The 18,768-nt window shown below is 42.1% G+C and overlaps 8 protein-coding genes across 8 annotated transcripts; 5 read left to right on the top strand and 3 right to left on the bottom strand.

The window, feature by feature from the left end:
• Positions 1-164: 164 nt before the first annotated feature.
• Positions 165-2,150, top strand: LOC145695439 (TBC1 domain family member 24-like). Its single transcript, XM_081772425.1, has 4 exons — positions 165-497; positions 571-891; positions 937-1,134; positions 1,174-2,150. The coding sequence occupies exons 1-4, from the start codon at positions 242-244 to the stop codon at positions 1,452-1,454; spliced, it is 1,056 nt and encodes a 351-aa protein (XP_081628551.1). The 5' UTR covers positions 165-241; the 3' UTR covers positions 1,455-2,150.
• On the top strand, positions 1,884-4,295 carry LOC145695444 (lysosomal dipeptide transporter MFSD1-like). The gene is made up of 7 exons (XM_081772430.1): positions 1,884-2,257; positions 2,306-2,513; positions 2,589-2,790; positions 2,833-3,041; positions 3,157-3,382; positions 3,424-3,847; positions 3,895-4,295. Exons 1-7 carry the CDS (start codon positions 1,884-1,886, stop codon positions 3,962-3,964), a joined length of 1,713 nt encoding a protein of 570 aa, XP_081628556.1. The 3' UTR covers positions 3,965-4,295.
• Positions 4,296-4,320: 25 nt separating this feature from the next.
• Positions 4,321-6,081, top strand: LOC145695434 (guanine nucleotide-binding protein subunit alpha-12-like). The gene is made up of 7 exons (XM_081772418.1): positions 4,321-4,419; positions 4,463-4,736; positions 4,775-5,029; positions 5,073-5,306; positions 5,348-5,512; positions 5,555-5,713; positions 5,804-6,081. The coding sequence occupies exons 1-7, from the start codon at positions 4,385-4,387 to the stop codon at positions 5,840-5,842; spliced, it is 1,161 nt and encodes a 386-aa protein (XP_081628544.1). The 5' UTR covers positions 4,321-4,384; the 3' UTR covers positions 5,843-6,081.
• A 168-nt stretch (positions 6,082-6,249) lies between these two features.
• LOC145695431 (uncharacterized) lies at positions 6,250-8,420 on the top strand. Its single transcript, XM_081772416.1, has 7 exons — positions 6,250-7,220; positions 7,258-7,409; positions 7,453-7,573; positions 7,616-7,671; positions 7,715-7,852; positions 7,892-8,145; positions 8,188-8,420. The coding sequence occupies exons 1-7, from the start codon at positions 6,250-6,252 to the stop codon at positions 8,299-8,301; spliced, it is 1,806 nt and encodes a 601-aa protein (XP_081628542.1). The 3' UTR covers positions 8,302-8,420.
• A 32-nt stretch (positions 8,421-8,452) lies between these two features.
• LOC145712099 (sodium-independent sulfate anion transporter-like) lies at positions 8,453-11,613 on the bottom strand. The gene is made up of 7 exons (XM_081789786.1): positions 10,486-11,613; positions 9,876-10,193; positions 9,540-9,835; positions 9,278-9,501; positions 8,922-9,232; positions 8,667-8,880; positions 8,453-8,621 (listed from the first exon to the last, which is right to left on the bottom strand). The coding sequence occupies exons 1-7, from the start codon at positions 11,005-11,007 to the stop codon at positions 8,515-8,517; spliced, it is 1,992 nt and encodes a 663-aa protein (XP_081645912.1). The 5' UTR covers positions 11,008-11,613; the 3' UTR covers positions 8,453-8,514.
• On the top strand, positions 11,422-12,514 carry LOC145695442 (uncharacterized). The gene is made up of 2 exons (XM_081772428.1): positions 11,422-12,235; positions 12,280-12,514. The coding sequence occupies exons 1-2, from the start codon at positions 11,474-11,476 to the stop codon at positions 12,424-12,426; spliced, it is 909 nt and encodes a 302-aa protein (XP_081628554.1). The 5' UTR covers positions 11,422-11,473; the 3' UTR covers positions 12,427-12,514.
• A 2,754-nt stretch (positions 12,515-15,268) lies between these two features.
• On the bottom strand, positions 15,269-17,271 carry LOC145712100 (uncharacterized). The gene is made up of 8 exons (XM_081789787.1): positions 17,229-17,271; positions 16,826-17,185; positions 16,405-16,775; positions 16,192-16,309; positions 15,917-16,148; positions 15,748-15,877; positions 15,561-15,706; positions 15,269-15,513 (listed from the first exon to the last, which is right to left on the bottom strand). Exons 1-8 carry the CDS (start codon positions 17,269-17,271, stop codon positions 15,414-15,416), a joined length of 1,500 nt encoding a protein of 499 aa, XP_081645913.1. The 3' UTR covers positions 15,269-15,413.
• Positions 16,935-18,654, bottom strand: LOC145695443 (uncharacterized). Its single transcript, XM_081772429.1, has 6 exons — positions 18,352-18,654; positions 18,043-18,192; positions 17,845-17,996; positions 17,689-17,804; positions 17,229-17,605; positions 16,935-17,185 (listed from the first exon to the last, which is right to left on the bottom strand). The coding sequence occupies exons 1-5, from the start codon at positions 18,637-18,639 to the stop codon at positions 17,484-17,486; spliced, it is 828 nt and encodes a 275-aa protein (XP_081628555.1). The 5' UTR covers positions 18,640-18,654; the 3' UTR covers positions 16,935-17,185; positions 17,229-17,483.
• Between the last annotated feature and the right edge of the window lie 114 nt (positions 18,655-18,768).

The following is an 18,768-nucleotide window of genomic DNA, read 5'->3' on the forward strand; positions in this document are numbered from 1 at the left end:
TGAAAGAGAAAGAAAAATTTTATAAGAGAGTGATTCTTCAAGGAAAGCCACTGTTGGGTGTTGAATTTGAGAGCATCGACAATGCACTCAATGAAGTTTGGAACTGCACGAAATTTGATAGAAGGAAAGGGATCATTTTTCTTATGGTAAGTAGCAAAAATTAACTAAAGGTGATCGCTGATGAAGATTATTCCGATTTGAATGGCTCAGCGAAAGTGGTCAACAACTCGTCGGAGAGGTGATGGCGCGAATTCATCGAAGCCAACCTCAAATAACCTTTTGTCCACTCATCGGCATCGTCGTCGGTGTTCTAGTGACATTCATCGATGACCGTGGAAAGATCTGGCAGATGATCGAGCATCTCATTCAATCAGAAAGCTGTCCTATTGCTCGTTCAAGCACGCAGGCAGATGCTGATGATTTAACAATAAGAGATCTTGGTCTTCTCAAGCTAAAGGGCAAACTTAAACCGTGGCTTCTTCAAATCTCTTCTTCAGGCTCTGGTTTAGTATTTGGCATATTTTGGGAGGTTTTCAACGTTTCGTTTCATTTATTTTTACCCGAGAAAAGCAATAAACTGGCGATTCTTCCTCTGCTCTTTGTCGTACGAATCATGTGTCCGTTTCGTCGATTGTCTTCTATTGGAAGGGGCAAAGGTTAAATTCCGCTTTGCCCTGGCATTCCTCAATTTCTGTTCCTCTCAAGGCCGATGCGTGATCATTGATGGAAGTCCTGACGAAATCGACGATGATTTGATTTTACAAATGATCGAAGATAATCCTTCTGATGTCGAAAAGATCTTGAAGAAAGGATTTGACATACGAAATCTGCAAATGGCTATTGTCAAGCAACTGGTCAACAGGCATAAAATGCTTCTCGATCTCAGAGCAGGTTCGGTCCTCTCGAACAGCAATTTTTTGAAAGAATTCTCTTTAGACGGACTAGAAGCCCAAATGTCTCGACTTTCGCAAAAACATGCCGGCGAATTTTACGCACAAGCAAAGCACGCAAGTTCCTCTCTTATCTCCATAAATTCCATGTCGCGACTCTTCGCAATTCTGCCTCCTCGATTTTCAGTTCAAAATTTGGAAAAGATTTTTTCTACTACTACTGATGGATACGCTTACCAAACAGGTACATTTGCAATTCTGGTAAATCTGACTTATTTTAAAGCCTTACGAAAACTGGCCGATGAGCCAGCATGTGTCATCCTCATGAAAACCGACTTCTCCCCCGACGTCTCTATCGGAGCCGTTCTCTGCGGCATGAAATCGCCAAAAACCGGCCTTATCGGAAATGGTGAGAGCTTCGTTTTCCGAGTTGAGTGCGAAGTAGAAAGTTGGTTTTGGCACAGTGAGATGCCAACTCAATTCGCTCATTTTTCACCCGGAAATTTGAATATTGGAAATGGCGCATTGACGATCAATGATGATTTGAAAAATTGGAACGGTTAAATTATAGAATTTATTGTTTGATATTCAAAAACATTGAGTGATTTATAAATTATAATCATAAAGCTTGTCATCCTACAACCGTTTTAAAGCTCCACTTGTTCAAGCGAAGTCTTTTCATCGCCCAATTTACTGAGCCGTGATGGAAGTTTCAATCGATTTCAAGTTATTCAGATGGAAATATTTGCTTTTAGCAGCTTCGAATCTATCTAAATCTTTGTTCGGAAGATCTTTCCTTTTTGTTTTTGGCCATTCCAGATTTCAGACATATTTTGATTTTCAGAGACGTCTGAAAACCTTTGCAGCGTGATTTTTGCCTATTGAAAGAAAAAAACTAATGATAGAGAAGCTGAATAATTTTATTTGTTTCATTATATTTTATATGTGATTATATAACTTTGCGTCTTGTTGTGATAACGCATTACACTCATTATGCTTTATTATTTTATACATGACTTGACCGATAAACTATCTTCACCACACTTCAATACTCAAACTAATTTGTGTGCAAATATACTATCACCACCCATCAAATACCTACAGAGCCACAATGAGAGATTATTTCTTATGACATGCCGTGCAATTTTCCTTTTATTATCCAAGCACTCTTTTATATTTAAAAGAAAAACGTATATATATCCCACCCTCATCTTCAAAGTATTCATTCCAGGAAATTTGATTTCAAAGAAATGGATGGCGATCTATTTTTCATTTTTTTACGCTTCAGAGAATAGAATCGAAATGCCAGAAGACACAGAACCGCTCGTTGGGGAAGAGATACCTTGCTGCAGTACGAATCCTAGAAGGTAATAAGGCGGGAAAGAAAACAAGTGAGCAAAGTGCTGCTTTTCTAGCACGGCGTACAAAGTAATCGGATGCTGCTTTCTATGTCTTCTGAGTTTCGGCAGCTACTTCTGTTACGACAATCCCGCAGCCTTACACTCCCAATTCACCGATCCAAACGTCATGGGCTTGACAGAATCCCAATATATGGGCCTCTACTCGTGGTACTCCTGGCCAAACGTGGTACTCTCTTTTGTTGGCGGCTATCTCATCGATAAGGTACGCGCATCAATGAGCGAGCGAATGAGAGAAATTTAGTGCGTAATACCTCAATTTACGTATTTTTAATTGTAGGTCTTTGGGGTTCGTTTGGGCGCTGGCATTTTTTCCCTCTTTGTAATTTGCGGCCAATTTGTTTTCGCCGCGGGGGTGTTCTCCGATCTCCTCTGGCTTTGCTACGTCGGACGCTTCATTTTTGGAATTGGAGGCGAATCCCTAGCTGTAGCGCAGAATACCTACACTTGTCGATGGTTCTCTGGCTCTACTCTCAATCTTGGTACAGTTTTTTACAAGAGAAAGATAGAGAAATTATTTTAAGTCTTCGGTCTCCAGCTGTCGATGGCTCGTGTGGGAAGTACTGTCAATATGAACGTCATGGTGCCGCTGTACAACAAGTGCATGGAATTCATGACGTACGGCAATCGAACCCTTGGCATGGCGCTGCTTATCGCTGCTAGTACTTGTGTGTTTTCATTTATTTGCACTGCCATAATTGCTGCTATGGATCGTAATGCTGAGAAACAAGGAGCTCTAGGAAAGGGATTAATATCGATATATTCCTTGAGGATATTCGACTGAGAAGGTATGAGAATATTTGTGAAGGTTTGGACTTGAGATAAACCCTATAAAAGCGCAAAAAGAGGTAAATGAAGACGGAGAAGAGGAGGAAGAAGCGAAGGTTTCGCTCTTAGACGTATTCAAATTCCCGGCGCAATTCTGGCTTGTCACTATCATTTGCGTTTTGTTCTATGCCTCGGTCTTTCCATTCGTGGCAATTGCTTTACCTTACTATCAGTCTGTCTTTGGATTAAGCCCTGCTGAAGCGGCAGCCTTGAACTCCATTATATATATTATGTCTGCTCCATTAGGTAAGCTCTTCGAGGTTCTATATTATTCAATTGTTCTTCAGCACCTATCTTTGGTCTTATCATCGATATCGTCGGTTTCAACGCGTCTTGGGTCTTCCTCGCGAATGTGATTGTTCTCTCTTGTCATCTTCTTCTCGGCTATGTAACAAGCCTCACCCCCTGGGTTGGTGTTGTCGGCATTGGCATCGGGTACTCTATGCTTGCATCATCTCTTTGGCCGATGGTCTCTCTCCTTGTCGAGAAACACCAGCTTGGAACCGCCTATGGTTTCATGCAATCCTGGCAGAATCTCGGCTTGGCTCTTGTGTCAATCGCTATTGGCGCGATTGCCAAGAATCAAATTTGGAAGCAAATCGAGGGATTCTTTTTTGCCTCAGTGGCCGTCTCTGCGATTGCTGCTCTGGCGCTGATTATTTTAGATAAAGTCAGAAATGGAAAATGCAATGTGAACAAAATCAAAATGAGGTTGGCTTGTTTTTATGCGCGAAGGCGGATTAGACTGACATTTTTAGACGTTTGGAAAGAGAGGCGGCCGATCAGGACCTCTTAGACGGCGAGGACAACCCGGCATACGAAGAGTAAATGCCAAAAAACAAACAGCCAGTAGAATTTTCAAGTCTTCAACTCAATTTTTTTGCGAGTGGTACCACTGTCGTACCATTCGTGATTACTGTATCGATTCAAAGTATTTTTTCTTATCTCGTACGTTTTCAAGTCTTATGTGCTCCACTATTTCCATGTATTACCACAAATATCTGTGCCTACCTGTATTATTCTATTGTCCTGAAACTTATATTTTCTTTTGCTATTTTTCATCCTATTCTTCATCGCAAGGTGCCTCCAAAAAGTCCCCAACTAAGGTCATTGAATGATTTAGGGGCGATTCGAAAAATTCATCTTTCAATTCACGAAATCTTAATTTTGCACGATTTAGAGCTGCGAAATGAGAAGGCCTTCCCTAAATCGAAGTCAGAAAAGAATGTCCTGAAAATAAATCACTTCATGATCAATTGGGCCTGTCTGCCAGACTGGCTCAGGTAAGAAATTAATTGCTAAAACAAGGAGACGAGAAGGTTTCAGGTCGATTGTTCCATGCCACGAAGATGAAAACGAACGAGCTATTCGCAAGCGCAATGAAGAAATCGACAAGGCTTTGCGAAAGGAAAAAAGTCGACTGAGAAAACAAGTCCGGATTCTACTGCTTGGAACGGGCGAAAGTGGAAAGAGTACGTTTTTGAAACAGATGAGAATCGTCCATGCGGATGGATTTACAACGCTAGAGAGGTTGAATTTTCGCTCCGTTGTGTATATGAATATTATAAGGAGCATGAAAGTTCTGATCGACGCACTTGAGGTAGGAATCTCTTCCTAGCTAGTTTTCATATTGTTCAGTCGTTTGCCATCACTCTTGAGAAGGAATCCAATGCGAACTATAAAGCAAAGATTCAAGATTGGGACAAAAGCAAGGAGCTCAATCCTGCCACATTTTCCAATTACAGCTCTGGCCTACTTGAATTATGGGCGGACAAGGCGATCCAGGAGGTGTTCTCGATGAGGTCACAGTTTCAGCTCGGCGAGTCAATTAGATATTACATGGCCGAGGAGAATATTGAGCGAATAATGCAGCATGATTATCATCCGAACTCGGTACAAGTTCCTTTCTCTTTCCCGATCCTAACCCCTTGATTAGTCTGACATCTTATGGGCGCGTAGACGAACCGATGTCGTCTCCGAAACCGAAGTGACCATCAAAAAAGTGCCATTTGCTTTCATCGACGTCGGAGGCCAAAGGACGCAGCGACAAAAGTGGTTTCAGTGTTTTCAAAACTCGATCAACACTGTTCTTTTTTTCGTAGCCGTATCTGAATTTGATCAGACACTCGTTGAAGATAAAAATACAAATAGAGTGATAGAATCTCTCAAAGTAAGTGGCGCTTTTTTGGCTCCCCGGGAAAATTTTCTTAGGTCTTCAAATATATTCTCGAGCAAAAAGCCTTCCGAGATCGAGACATCATTATTTTCTTCAACAAATGCGACTTGCTCGAAGAAAAAATCAAGGAGGGAATCAAAGTGACGGACTACTTCGCGACGCCCTTCAAAGGCGATCCCCTCAATGTCAAAGATGTTCAGGTTTCTTTCTTGTTCCTTGTTCAGCGAACAATACTGATTCAGAATTTCTTCCGCGACTTGTTCTATGCCACCGCTCAGTGCAGATTAGAAACACCCGACGAGCAAGGAAACTTTCGCGATGATCTGGGTCTTTACCATCATTTTACAGTTGCAATCGACACCGAGAATATAAAGAAGGTTTTCGAAGCCGTCAAAGATATGGAGCAAGGGTTTACAATCTCTACAATTTTTTATCCTTACACAGGAATATTTTTTATCAGATCTTGTGTCAAAATAAATGAACCCTTATCAGTTCTCAAAGAAAACATGGCCCAGCTAATGCTCGAATAAAGTCCACTCTGACCGAAATCATATCCCTTCGCCGCCATAAACATAATTATACCTGTACATATTGAACATATTTATATTAATACCCTTATCAAAGAAAATAACAGATAAACTTCGAAATAACATGATATCAAACTTCTTGCCTTATTACTTCCTCAGCTTCTGACAGTTCTTTCCAGTTTTCAAACTCGACTCTAACAAGACATTTTTAAACATTGTGCAATACAAGAATAACCTCGATACTTCCACGAATCATTTTTTACTTCTGATACTACTTTAGTGATTAATCAAACCAATTTTTAAAAGCTGCAGCATTTTGTCATCCACTCAGGTGTCGTTTTCCTTCTTCTTCCGTTCTCGTAGAATGTCTCGAATCTAAAAGAAACGTTGATAAAGCTTCAAAAATTAGAATGTTCAATTTTGGGAAGTCGACAACGACCGCCAGTGGCTCGACTGGCGGTTCTCTTCCTACTCCTTCTTTCTCTTTCGGTGGTGCTAGTTCAACTCCAGCGACGAACACCACTTCTTCTACGGGAGGATTTTCTTTCGGTGGCGCAGCGGCTAGTTCCACGCCCGCTCCAGCAGCAAAAACAGGCGGATTTTCATTCGGTGGAGCTTCGACGGCTGCTCCTACCACGACAGCTCCAACTCTCTCTTTTGGTGGAGCAGCAGCTGCAACTACAACAGCATCGACGCTTTCGTTCGGTGCAAGTACAACTTCTGCACCAAGTTCTGGTTTTTCTCTTGGCGGTTCAACAGCTCCTAAAACCACCGCCTCTGGTTTTTCTCTCGGTGGAGCCACTGCTACGACAAGTGCTGCTCCTGCTACGTTAGGAGGCACTTCTGGCTTTTCTTTCGGCGGTGCATCTGCTTCTACAGCGACAACTTCCACTGCAGCAACTTCTACTGCCCCTTCTCTCTTCTCCGGCACAACAACAACTGCTCCATCGCTTTTTGGAGGCGCAAAACCAGGTGGCCTTAGCTTCGGGGCGACTTCCACTGCGGCCACAACGGCGCCTACTCCGCTAACTACAACGACTACCTCGGCGCCAATCGGTCTTGGCGGTGCTGGATACAACGACAAAAAAGAAGCCGAAAAAGCAGCCACGCCAGCAGCAAAGCCGATCAAAGACCAGCACGTGAATCCTGAAATTGTAACACTCGTCACTGCGTTGGAGAGCCACATCAAAAAGGAAAAAGAGGAGTCTTCTGAAGTCGCCAAATTCAGTCAAAGACAGTTGATGAAAATCAAGGAGAATACAGCGAGCTTGGAACTGATGGTTCGTGCGCTCAAAACGAGCCTGCAAAAGGATGAAACTTCAGTTGGTCTCATCTCCGCGAAAGCATCTGAATTGCAGAATCATATTGAAATGGCTCAAAGGTAAGTTTCTATTCGATCCTTTTACTTATGATCCAAGAACAAATGATACCCATCCATCGCATCAATACGAGAATCACCTTCCCACGAAATACTTTCACGATCTCGCGATCGAGTTCGAGCGCAAACTCATGATCTACAGAAGTCAAATCGACCAGTTAGAGGCTCATCTCGCTGTTGGAGGCGAAACAGGTACAGAATCCAATTAAATACGACCTTCCATCGTTGTTTTCAGCTTTATCTGAATTGCCGATGGCGTTAGAAAAAATTCACCAAACATATATCGCCCTAGCAGCTGGTGTTCAAATTATAATCACAGCGTTAGAAAAAGTCAAGCAGAAGTACCTCAATTACAGGTAATATCAACGACTGAACTAAAACAAAACATAAAATTTAAGGAGACAAGTTCGAGGAGATACTTCAGATCCTTTTCTTGATAAAAATAAGCCAAAAGGTAATTCATTTATACTACTCCCAATCTGCAAGTTAAATTTTAGTCGTTGAAAAGACCGGTCCATCTGCCTTCGCTGATTTATCGAATCTGTCTGTTCTCGCGCTAGCTCAATTATCAGTTCAAAATCAACAAGCCCAAAACCAACCTCCGAACACTGGATTTACAAGCACTGCCAACACAGGTAAAATAAGCCATTGTGCCACGACTAATCACTCTCTAGGAGGAGGATTGTTCAGCAACACGAACAACACGAATTCTGGTGGCGGTCTTTTCGGCAATACAACCTCTACTGGCGGCGGTTTGTTTGGAAACACAGCGAGCAAGCCTGGTGGTCTGTTTGGCAATACGAGCACAAATACTGGAGGTAGTCTCTTTGGGAACACAACTACGAGCAGCACTGGTGGGAGTCTGTTTGGGAACACCAGCACGAACAACACTGGCGGAGGCCTTTTCGGGAACACAGCCAACAAAGTCGTAACATGTCTGTGTTAGTCATTTTTCCATGATTCTATCTAGGGCACCAGCAGCTTTTCCTTTGGTAACAACACGAGTACGCCAGCGTCCGGAAGCCTCTTTGGAGGCGCCTCCACGACCTCTGCCAAAAGTGGTGGCTTCTCCTTTGGGAAGTAAAAATACCAAGCCAACCCTGACTGCCACACACTCCCTTCCTTAGGCTAATTTGTAAGTTCAACTAGACTTTTTTCCCTTCTTCACAAATGAACAAGAATAAAATGAAATCACGAATAGAAGTCCTGAAACACAGTAATGAATCATTAGTTGATCATTATTGAAAATCGTAGTTTATATACAGATTAAAGTAAAAATAGGCTTGCAGGAATTCCCTCAAATTGGCATGTTTTCGTTGTTATTTTCGAAGTCGGTCTCAGCTTGATCAGATTTTCTGACCTCTTTGTCGTCTGATTCTTCGTCCTCCAGTTCTGGACAGTCTTCTATAATCTTGATTACACAACTTTGTCGGATAAGCTCTTACTTACCTATTGGAAGACTATCTTCTCGGTCCTGATTAGGCGCTTCTGCAAGCAATTCGAAGATTCCCGCTGCTTTCAGTTTTTCCATCACTTTGTCGTCCATGTTGCCTTCTACGGAGACAGCAAGATCTTTTTTGATCAGTGATTCAATCGTCTTCTTGACACTTTGAGATGCAGCAGAATCTATTCTTTCGACTTTCGTAAAGTCCAATTTGATAACCTTCGGCAGCATTTAGTACTATTTCATGAGGAGAAACTAACCTGAGATTTATACAGCTCTTGAAAGAGAATGGTTTGGTCAGAAATCTTCTCGGCAGATGGAAAATAAAGATCACTTTCAAATGAGATCGTTAGAACTCCATTTTCGTCGACAGAATCAGACATGTTCGGGTAGGCATATTTGAAGAGCAGGATAATGAGATGCATCGCAACACCAATCAAGATCCCATCGGCAGTATCAAAAAGACATCCAATGAAAGTAACAGCGAGAACGACAAAGTCAAGCTTCGAGATGCGCCAGATCTCGACGCACCCAGCATAATCGAACATTTGAGACGCCGCCATGATTATAACTTGCCAAAGTTTAACTCTTAATCAGCATGAGCTCAATGCAATACCTGCCCCAAGACAAGCCGCAGGAATGTACTCAAAAGCTGGAGTCAAGAAGGCAAGCGCTAAAATTACTAAAACTCCGACCATGATTCCACCAGCTGGTGTCGAAACATTCGATTGATTGTTGACTGAGCTTCGGGAAAAAGAACCAGTGACTGGGTAAGAACTGACGAATGCGCCAGCGAAATTGGACATGCCGATGGCAACGAGTTCTTGTGAAGTCGAAATCCTAGTAATGAAATAACTGAATTTCATGTGCGATTCTACCTGTAGTCGTTCTTCTGAGCAAAGCCTTTAGCGATTGAGATTGATTCCAAGTATGCCATCATTGGTATTATAGCAAAAGAGCTTCCAAGAGCAGAAACAACCCTTCCAAGAGTCACATGATAATGTCCGTCGTGTGAGCATGCATCAGTTGGATCCTTCGGATCGCATTTGTAGTAGTAATCCCAAGTAGGGAGGGCAAACCGAGGAAGGGTGGCATTTTTATTGATTTTCGTCAGCGTGAATACTGTGCAGTTTGCCTTTCCGGGAGATGAATCAGGGCAACCTTCTTCCCAGTACTGAGATTTTAAATTTATCACGGATTTTTGAATCAAGCACCTGGATGAGATTGTGGTTTACGATGTATGAGATAACTGCAAAACTGATAACGATGATAGCATTTCGAGCAGTTCCGAAAAACCAAAAAATCTTACGCAGCCATTTTGGTTTGTTCTCATCGTCAGCGAATTTTGTTTTCGCCAATTTCATCAGAAAGATGAGAATCATGGAAGAAAAGCCGACGAGAAAATCGAAAATGTTCGTGTGTTTGATGTTTTTGAAAATTTCCCATATTTCTACGAAGAATTCGGAGGTTGTCAGATGAAGACCGAAAAGCTTTTTGACTTGACCCAGGGTTCGGTAATTTGAGCTCACGCTAAAACTCAAGGAAACAAAGCTTGAGACTCACGTTTTTTAATTTGAGTTTTGAGAACTCAGAGATGAGAGCTCGCGTCAGAAATCAATTCTGGCGATCCATGAGCCAATCAAGGAAGCGCTCGCTTAATTTGAGTTTTGAAAACTCAAAACTCTCAAATCTCCCAAAAACTCAGAACTCTCAAAACTCTCAAATCTTCTCAAAATGATTTCTCAAGTCACTTTGAGTTCTCAATTTGAGGATATTTGAGCGTCTAGCCAAAATGAGTTTTAGCTTGAGCTCAAATTACCGAACCCTGACTTGACCAGTAGAAATGGTAACCGACGCGGCGCAGATGAAACCAGTAATTACTGGGTGGGAGATGAAGTTGACGATGAATCCAAGTCTAGCAAGGCCGAGGGCGACTAGAATGATTCCCACGAAGAATGAAAGAGTTACGGCGATATTCGGATCTGAGATGTGATCCATCGGATGATTTAGCTCTGCTGGCCATGTTCTTGGTCTTGCACAAGCGGCTGCAACCAAAGCAGACATGATCGCAGTTGGTCCAAGAGAAATGTCTTTGCTCGTTCCAAAAATACAGTAAATCATCGGTCCCATGAATGCCGAATATAAGCCAAAGGCAGCAGGAAGCCTAGCAATAGAAGCATATGCCAAGCCCTGTGGAATAACAGTAAGTCCAACAGCTGTGCCAGCGATAAAATCATTTAGCGCAAAAGCGAAGGTATATTTTCGAAGCCATTGAATAATTGGAAGCAATTCTAGCAAGAATGTCTTCACTTTTCCTCCACTGCATCTGTTTCTGAAAAAAGGCATTTCTCTTTTACGGCCAAAAAATGGAGTGAAACGCTGATTTGTTTGGAGTTAGCACATTGACCTCGATTCGTGCTCGGAGGGAGATCTGTCCTGTCTCCGGGTGAAAAACGCTGATTGGCAATTCAGTCCTCTTTTCAGAATAACAAGTTCAAGTCAAACCATGCGGACTATAATTAAACAATTACTGTACTTTTATTTCTAAAAGCAATTTCTTCTTCAATATGAATCTCTTAGAAAGGTACTTCTGATAGCCATCATAAAATTATTTCACGGTAGAGTTCTAGCGATCGCCATCACGCTCTAAATCTCATTTTTACACTCGGACGATTAACCCGGAACGTGCCAAATTCTGGGCCACCTGTGATCAGTGTACCAAATCGCATTTCGTATAAAAACCAACCGCTCCGTTCATTTTCATTATCAATCGCACTCAGACTAAAAAAAAAGAGAAACCAAAAAAGAGAAAATGAAGTTTTTGCCGATTCTTTTCGCCGGCCTCGCCCAAGGGATGAACATGGCACAGCACTACCTCGTCAACAATTTCGGTGACGATCACTCTGACAAACTCATGGTTTTGATGAACCCTGCTTTCAAAGACGCTTCGTTCGACCAGGCTGAGCAGATGAAGATGATTCTTCCGATGCTTCTTATGGATGCTAAGACTAACGAAAACATCAAGCTCTTGATGATGATGATGATGCAAGATCCCCAGTTCATCGAGAAAGCTGAAAATCAGCAGCTTGTTTCTTACCTGATGAACGCTGAAGATGACGACGTCGACTACAAAACTCTGATGTTGATGACAAACATGTTCCGAAAAGACTGCAACAACATGGGTGCCCAAAGAATGAACAGTCTCATGCCAATGCTTCTAAAAAAGACCGAAGCTGCCCACAACGCCACCCAAGACGCTGATGACCAGTTGGATATCCAGAGCATTCTGACAATCATGACCTTCATGGCCTCTGGAGAAAGCGGACTCGACACCTCTTCGATGCTTCCTTTGCTCATGGAAGAAATGGTCTTCGAGGATGGTCAGTTTGATCACGACAAGAAACTTCTTTTCTGGGTTATGATGTCCATGATGACTTCTGATGCGCAAGATGTCAATGCATTCAACAACAACTTCAATATGCTCCTTCCTCTCGTCATGCGAGATTGCAACGACGACGCCTGCGAGAAACAGAAACGAGATCTTATGACTGTGATGATCGCTATGCAAGCTAATGTAAGTTAATATCTTTTAAAGCCCCTTATCAATTTCATTACTAGGCTCCGAATACTGCATTCGGACCCGACATGATGATTCCCCTTATGCTCTTGGGCAACACTGACAACAACCAAGAACTCATCTTCTTCATGATGACCCAGATGAACAACAAAGCTTGCGATGCCGAACCTTACTACGCTATTCACTAATTTTATTGATAATCCAATTGGTGGATTCATTCTCTCCTTCATTATTTCTTTCGCTAATTTATTTCAATAAATATGCATAACTAAATGATCTTTGCGTATGTACAAATATATTTCAGCCTTTAAAAAGAAGCGCAAATTCGTTCAGAGATAGTTTCTGCCAGGGATCTTATCTCCCTGAATTCAGTCAACAAAATTATGTCGTTTTTATCTTTCACACTTTGAAAGATATCTTCATTTCTTCTGTTTCTTGTCGAAATTGTTATGATCGAGTCGGCCGTTTCTTTGAAAATCTTATTTATAACTGTCAAATCTTGAGATTTGAAGTTTCCAATTTGAAAGACAACAACGTTTTTACTTGTCGATAATTTGGTTTTGAAAATTTTATTAAGAACTTTCGACTGATTTTTAGCATCAGCACGAATTTTTGACTTTTTCTTGAATAAGCTTGATAGGTTTAATGAGTTCGGAGTGAAGCTAAAATTTAATCCTGAGTTCTGTTGTTTTAAAACTCCAAATTTTGCACAATTTAGAGACGATCTGCATGTGATGTTGAAGAACTAAAATTCTTTAATTATCAATCAATTGAATTCCTTCAAATACCCCTGAGAAATAATCGCTAACAAGTTCCAAATCTTCCTCGTTCAATTGATCATCCATTAAAAAGAGAAACTGGGTTGGCGCTTTAGCTAAACAAGGAGTAAAACAATCCGCTTCCGAAGTTGCAAGATATGTTTTCGTCAGATCCCCGGCGCCGCACGATCTACAAGTCGTTCCGTCATTTGAATAACTTCCGAGCTCGCAGGTCATGCATCTTTTCTCGTGATAAACAGTTCCTTCGGGACATTTGTTGCAGACAAACGATTCGGCTGTTTGAGTCAGCTGATATCCTTATCAAGGTTAATTGAAATATATTTTGATAATCAATGTAAATTTATTGAACCTCTCCTTGAGGACAATTCCATAAAATGTCTGAGCTTTCCATTTGTGAAGCGACATTGTCGCCAGCAGTTACTAAGTTTTCATCAGTGGCGATTTCTCCTTCAAAATGCTCTTTCAAATCCGCTGTGCAGTTTTGAAAGAGTTCATGTGCCAAGTTTTGCTGCTGCAAGTTCAAATTCCTTCTTCCGCGAATAGAGAGTGTCATATTCAACCGCACAGAAAACGGGAGACCGTAAACTGCGCTCCGCCCAGAATCAGTTTCTCCTTCAGCGACTTCAAATTCTGGCAGATCCAAAGCCAAGTCGAACAGCATGATGTCTTCTTCTTTGTTTGAGAAATGTTTGAACCCTTGACTCTGATACTTATCCTCATAAGCGGCCACTGGATCATCTCCGAAATAATAATAGCTGTCGTAGAAATACGCCATTGCTTTTCTACGACGTCTGTTACTTCCGTTAAAATCTGGCGAGACGCTAAGCACATTACCAAGCTCAACGGCCAGTGCGTAGTCAAACTTGAAAGTACCGTAATATTCTTTGGCTTTCTTGCGGCACTGAAAATTAATCGTGTCAAGGAGGCCTTGTGGAACCGCCATCTCAGCGTCTTCTGATAGGATCATTGACTCAAGAACCGCAGGCTCGATTGTGCTTTTCCGGAATCAACAAAAGAAGAAACTTAAAAACTGCTAGATGCTTATTTTTATTCCTTTCCTGACATAAATCAAATCCGCGGAAAATTTAAGAACGGTAGCTGGCTCTGATTTTGTGCACGCTTGATCGACTAGAGAACTTCTTCTCGGAGCCATTTCAAGCTTTTCAGAGGTGCAGAAAACTCGATTCGGAAGCGGTAGAAGAGTTGAAAAGCCATTCGTACATTTTGGCCGACAATCCCAATCCCATGAGCTAGTCGGGTCTCTCGAGCACTTTAACTTGCCATTTTTCGGGGGAGAAAACCACTTTGAGCATCTGTTGTCGTCATCGCCTGGATTGACGAATCTCTCGCAGCAAATTCCTGCTGTTCCACTTGAGCACTTACATTCACCATTTTTGAATCTCCCTCCGTTGAAGCAAACATTATTGCATGGTATATTTTCTCTCTGCTGACTGACTTTCCCCGAACAGTTCTTTTTTCTTGTCCTTTCTCTCGTTCCATTTGGTCCACAAAGCCAAGAACACTCACTCCATTCAGACCAGGAGGAGGTGTAAAAACAATCCGACCTGTCTCTTGCTGTAATTTGTGCAAAGAAAATGAAATAAAACCTCATTATTTGACGCTTTTGAAATTTTTATGGAGAGTTACATAAGCGAAACTTCCAGCGCGGGGGAAAGGAGAGCGCCACCAGTAGAAGGGGTGAACTTTGTGATCAACTCGATAGAGAAGTATTAGAAGAAATGTCTGTGGTTGATTAACTTACGTTCAAAGGAACACGTTGCTTGATTAGAAATCTGCTTATTATTGCTTACGAAAATGGATAGCCGGCATTTCTAGGAAGAAAAAATAATTCCTTGTTATTCAAGAGAAGTTTTACCTAAACATGGCAATTATTTATTTATGGTAGTTTTGTAATATATTATTATTTTTTTAATTGCTCTTGAGATTCTCGGAAGTGATTTTGGATTTTCTGAAACGGATGTTCACCTAACGCAAGTCCGTATATTTGGGCTCGTGTTCTAATCTCTGCGGACCTCTAATCCTAACATCGTTGGCTTGGGCTCCATTGAAAATCTTGCTCACGTTGACCTGGTAATACCTACAGTAGTAGCCTTGAATACACTCAACAATAAGTCCTTCTAATTCAAAGTTGGCCTGCGATAGAAACCCTTCCGTTCATGCGTGCCCTTACTTCTTGCGTTATTAAAAAACCGCTACCGCCAAATCGGTAGCTCCCGTAGAGCCACCACTTCTTTTGTGAACTATAATTTATTTTCGTGAATTCTTGAATGTGAAGATATAAATAAGAAATAAAAAAATAAACTCTTTCAGTGTAAAAAAAGATGTGGGAAGACAGATTATAAAAAAGGCGAGTTAAATGGTTAGCGAAGACTTGATTAATTGTCGGTGATATACTGAGCTTCGAAATCTCGACGAGTCGTAGGAGCGTATGCATCGGCGTAAGCTGTACCCAGGCGTGCGATATCGTCTCCGTCTCTAGAAAAATGGGGTTGAAGACATGGGCAAACAAAGGAGCTTTTTACCTGATGACGCCCTTGGGCAAATATCCAAGAACATTTTTCGCATGCGCCGCAAGAAGTTTCTGTCTTTCTTCCTCGATGATTTCCGCTCTTCTTCGAGCTTCAGCCTTTTCTCGCTCGCGTTCGGCAAGTTCTTCCTCGTGCTCGCGCTAGAATCGCATAAAGTAACCGAGAAGGGCCTTTTGCAAACCTTGTGCTGCTCTCGTCGATGCTGAATGAGCTCTTCAACTGCTCGTTTATGCTCGAGCTGTTTCATTCGTCGTTTTTGAGCGTTCATTTGTTCGATTCGGTCGTCCTCTGCGAATTTCTCCATCATTTGTCTTCAGAAATTTAAGTAAAATACACCAACACTATTTTACCTTCGATATTCTTCCTCCTCTTCCATCGCAGCGAGAAGGCGCTCTTCTTTGAGCTTCATCTGAAGATCCCGATGTCGCTGGAGCTCGAGTCGATCATTGATTCTCTTCTCCATCTCTGCAATTTCTTCAAGTCGCGCCTTTTCTTCTTGCTCGTTGAGTGCCAGCTCACGAAGAATATCTTCGTACTCATCGCGCTGCGCTCTGATGCTTTCGAGTTGTTTTGCCAGTTGATCTAATAGTTCGTTAGAAACTTATTTTGGGAAGAAAGAGATTACTTTGAACATGTTCTTTTGCTGCAGATTCTTCGGCTCGCTTTGTTTGGCGGCCAGCTTCTTCGGCTTCTTTTTGGAGTTGATACTTCTTGATGCGTTCAGTTTCTTCGGCCAAGCGTTGCTGAAGCGATTTATTTAATTTTTAAAGAAATTCAGCTGGATTAATAAGAAAGAAGGTCTTTCTTAGCGAGAAAACTTTAGTTACCATTTACATACCTTTTCTTGCTCTTGCCAGAGTGCTTGTTCCCTCTGAAACTGCTGTATATACTCTCGCTGCTCCTGTTTCTTCGCCATCTCAACCTCTCTTGCCCTTGCATCCTCTTCATAAATCTTCCTGACGACTTCGTCGATGATAACTTTTTCTTTGAGATACTCAATGTACGCCTTTTCTTCAGCTTCTTTTTGCGCGATGACTTGTGCCTCAAGCTCTCGCTTGTATCTTTCTGTTTCGACGATTTTGCTCTGTTCGATTTGTTTGGCAGATTCTGCGTGGGCTTCGAGCTCGCGCTGGGTTTCGGCGATGAATTTGACTTCTTCGTCGAGCTCTTGTTCGTAGATTTTGCGTTTTTCAGCGACTTTGATTAAGGTTATCGATTAAATCTCATAGGGAAAGGGGTTTTTCAGATGAACATTGAACCCATTCCTTGTTTTTCTCTTTCTCTATTTGTATAGGCCGCTTCCAACTGACTCCTCAGCTGTCTAATCTCTTCCGACTCTTCCCTAACCCGCTGTCGCATCTTCTCGTCTCTAAGCTTTTCCGTCTTTTGCCTCGCCAATTCTGCTGCAAGTGCTGTTTCTTGAGCTTCTTTCTTCGCTTGTGCCTCGCGAAGAGCTCTTTCCTCTAGCATCGCTTGTTCCATCGCTAGTTCTTGTTGCTGCGCGTGTTGCTGCTGAACCCAGCGTTTGTTTTGGGCACGCTCGTCCATTTGAGCCCCGAGGCGAGTTATGTTGTCGTTTCGGTGGTTTCTTGCTGTCGTTTGCTGCTGCTCCAGAAACGCTAGAATCACCAAATGAGTTAATTAACGAGCGTAAAGTTCTACCTTGCTCTCTTTGTCGATGCCTGGCTTGTTGGGAATGTCCCATCCTTTTCACGTCCGCAAACATTGTCTGAATACGAGAGAGGATGAATATTTCGATTAGTTTTGAACATGTTTTACGTTAGATCACAACATTGATTCTTGCGCAGACAATAAGCGAAAGTGTAAGATTCTAAATTGACTTGACTGAGTGTGTTTCTATTTGATAAATGCATTCGTGAAGAAGTAGAATTAAACTAGAGTTGAGGAAGAGGCATTTCAGAGCTCGGCATGGCCTCCGGCGAGTTCGTGCATGTTGATAATCGGGTCTCGGAAAGCAAGCCAGTCAGAGGGATGAGTCGGGAGTAGGCCCATGCGGTTACATTTCCACATCAAGGCACCTACGGAAATTTTTAATGTGGAGATTCAGTGTCAAATAAGTACAATACTCTAACCCGTGGCTAAAGTGGTTAAAAAAACTTACCGATTGCCGTGAGCTGCCCAAGAAACCAAACTGTAATGTGCAGGATGTAATGATCAGGGGAGTTTTTCGCCAGCTGATCGACCACGGATTTCATCTTCATGAGCGCCATCAAGTTACTAAAACGAATTCTATTCACCGAAGAAAAGTAAATCATACCTGAATAGATAGCCACCGATCATGAGGATGGGCATGATGTTGATAGAGTCACCAATCATGTAAAACATGAATAGGGTCATTGGAAGAGATTTGAAGTTTTTCAAGGCAATGTCCCAATTTCGCTTATCAAGTAGAGCTTGATCCGGCCCGTTCTAAGAAACAAGAGTTATTGGATGATTTCTTGAAAGATGCACAAACCTTTTGATTAGCCTGAGCTTGAGCAAGAGCCATTCTCTCCCTGGAAAAACCGACGGGAGCTGGTAATTCGCGTTCTCTTGGACTTGGAGTGTCAATAATCCACTTCGAGGCCATTTTTCTCTTCTGAACTTCCATTTCGATTTCTCTTCTCTGAAAAGATTGTTTACAACTTAAATTTGAGCGAAAGACGGGTCAGTTGTCAAGGGGGAATTTTATCGAGCGTGGAGAGATTTGGATCAATGAAAGAGCCGGAGGAGCGCTGCGGAGGATAATTAGCTGGAAGAGCGCCGCGGGCGTTGAAGAAATTACCTCCAGGAAGGAAAAGATCTCTTCCGACGGGATATCTTCGAGCAAATCTCCTTCAGTACTCATGTTCAATACTTCTTGAAGCATTTCTGTAGCACCACTTGGCTCTGGATTATCATTGAATAAGGGACGTTCTTCGATATCGTAGTCTGAATCCAAACTGCATGTCGATTCCACTGGCATCTTCATTTTTCGGCAGCCCTGTGAAGAGCTCCATATTATCTCCTTTTTCACAAGAATGGGACTTCTCGGGCTCTTTTCCTGGCCAGCTGTGACATCTGGAACGGTCATTTTTCCCTCAGAATCTGGGAATTTGCTTGATTAACTTGATATCAATAAATGAACGATAAACTCATCTAGAGACTGCTCTGATGCTCAAAATTTGTTCGAACTGGTGACAAAAATTCAAAATTAAAAAAT

The sequence above is a fragment of the Oikopleura dioica genome, chromosome 1, assembly GCF_907165135.1.
Source record: "Oikopleura dioica chromosome 1, OKI2018_I68_1.0, whole genome shotgun sequence".
NCBI classification, from domain to species: domain Eukaryota; kingdom Metazoa; phylum Chordata; class Appendicularia; order Copelata; family Oikopleuridae; genus Oikopleura; species Oikopleura dioica.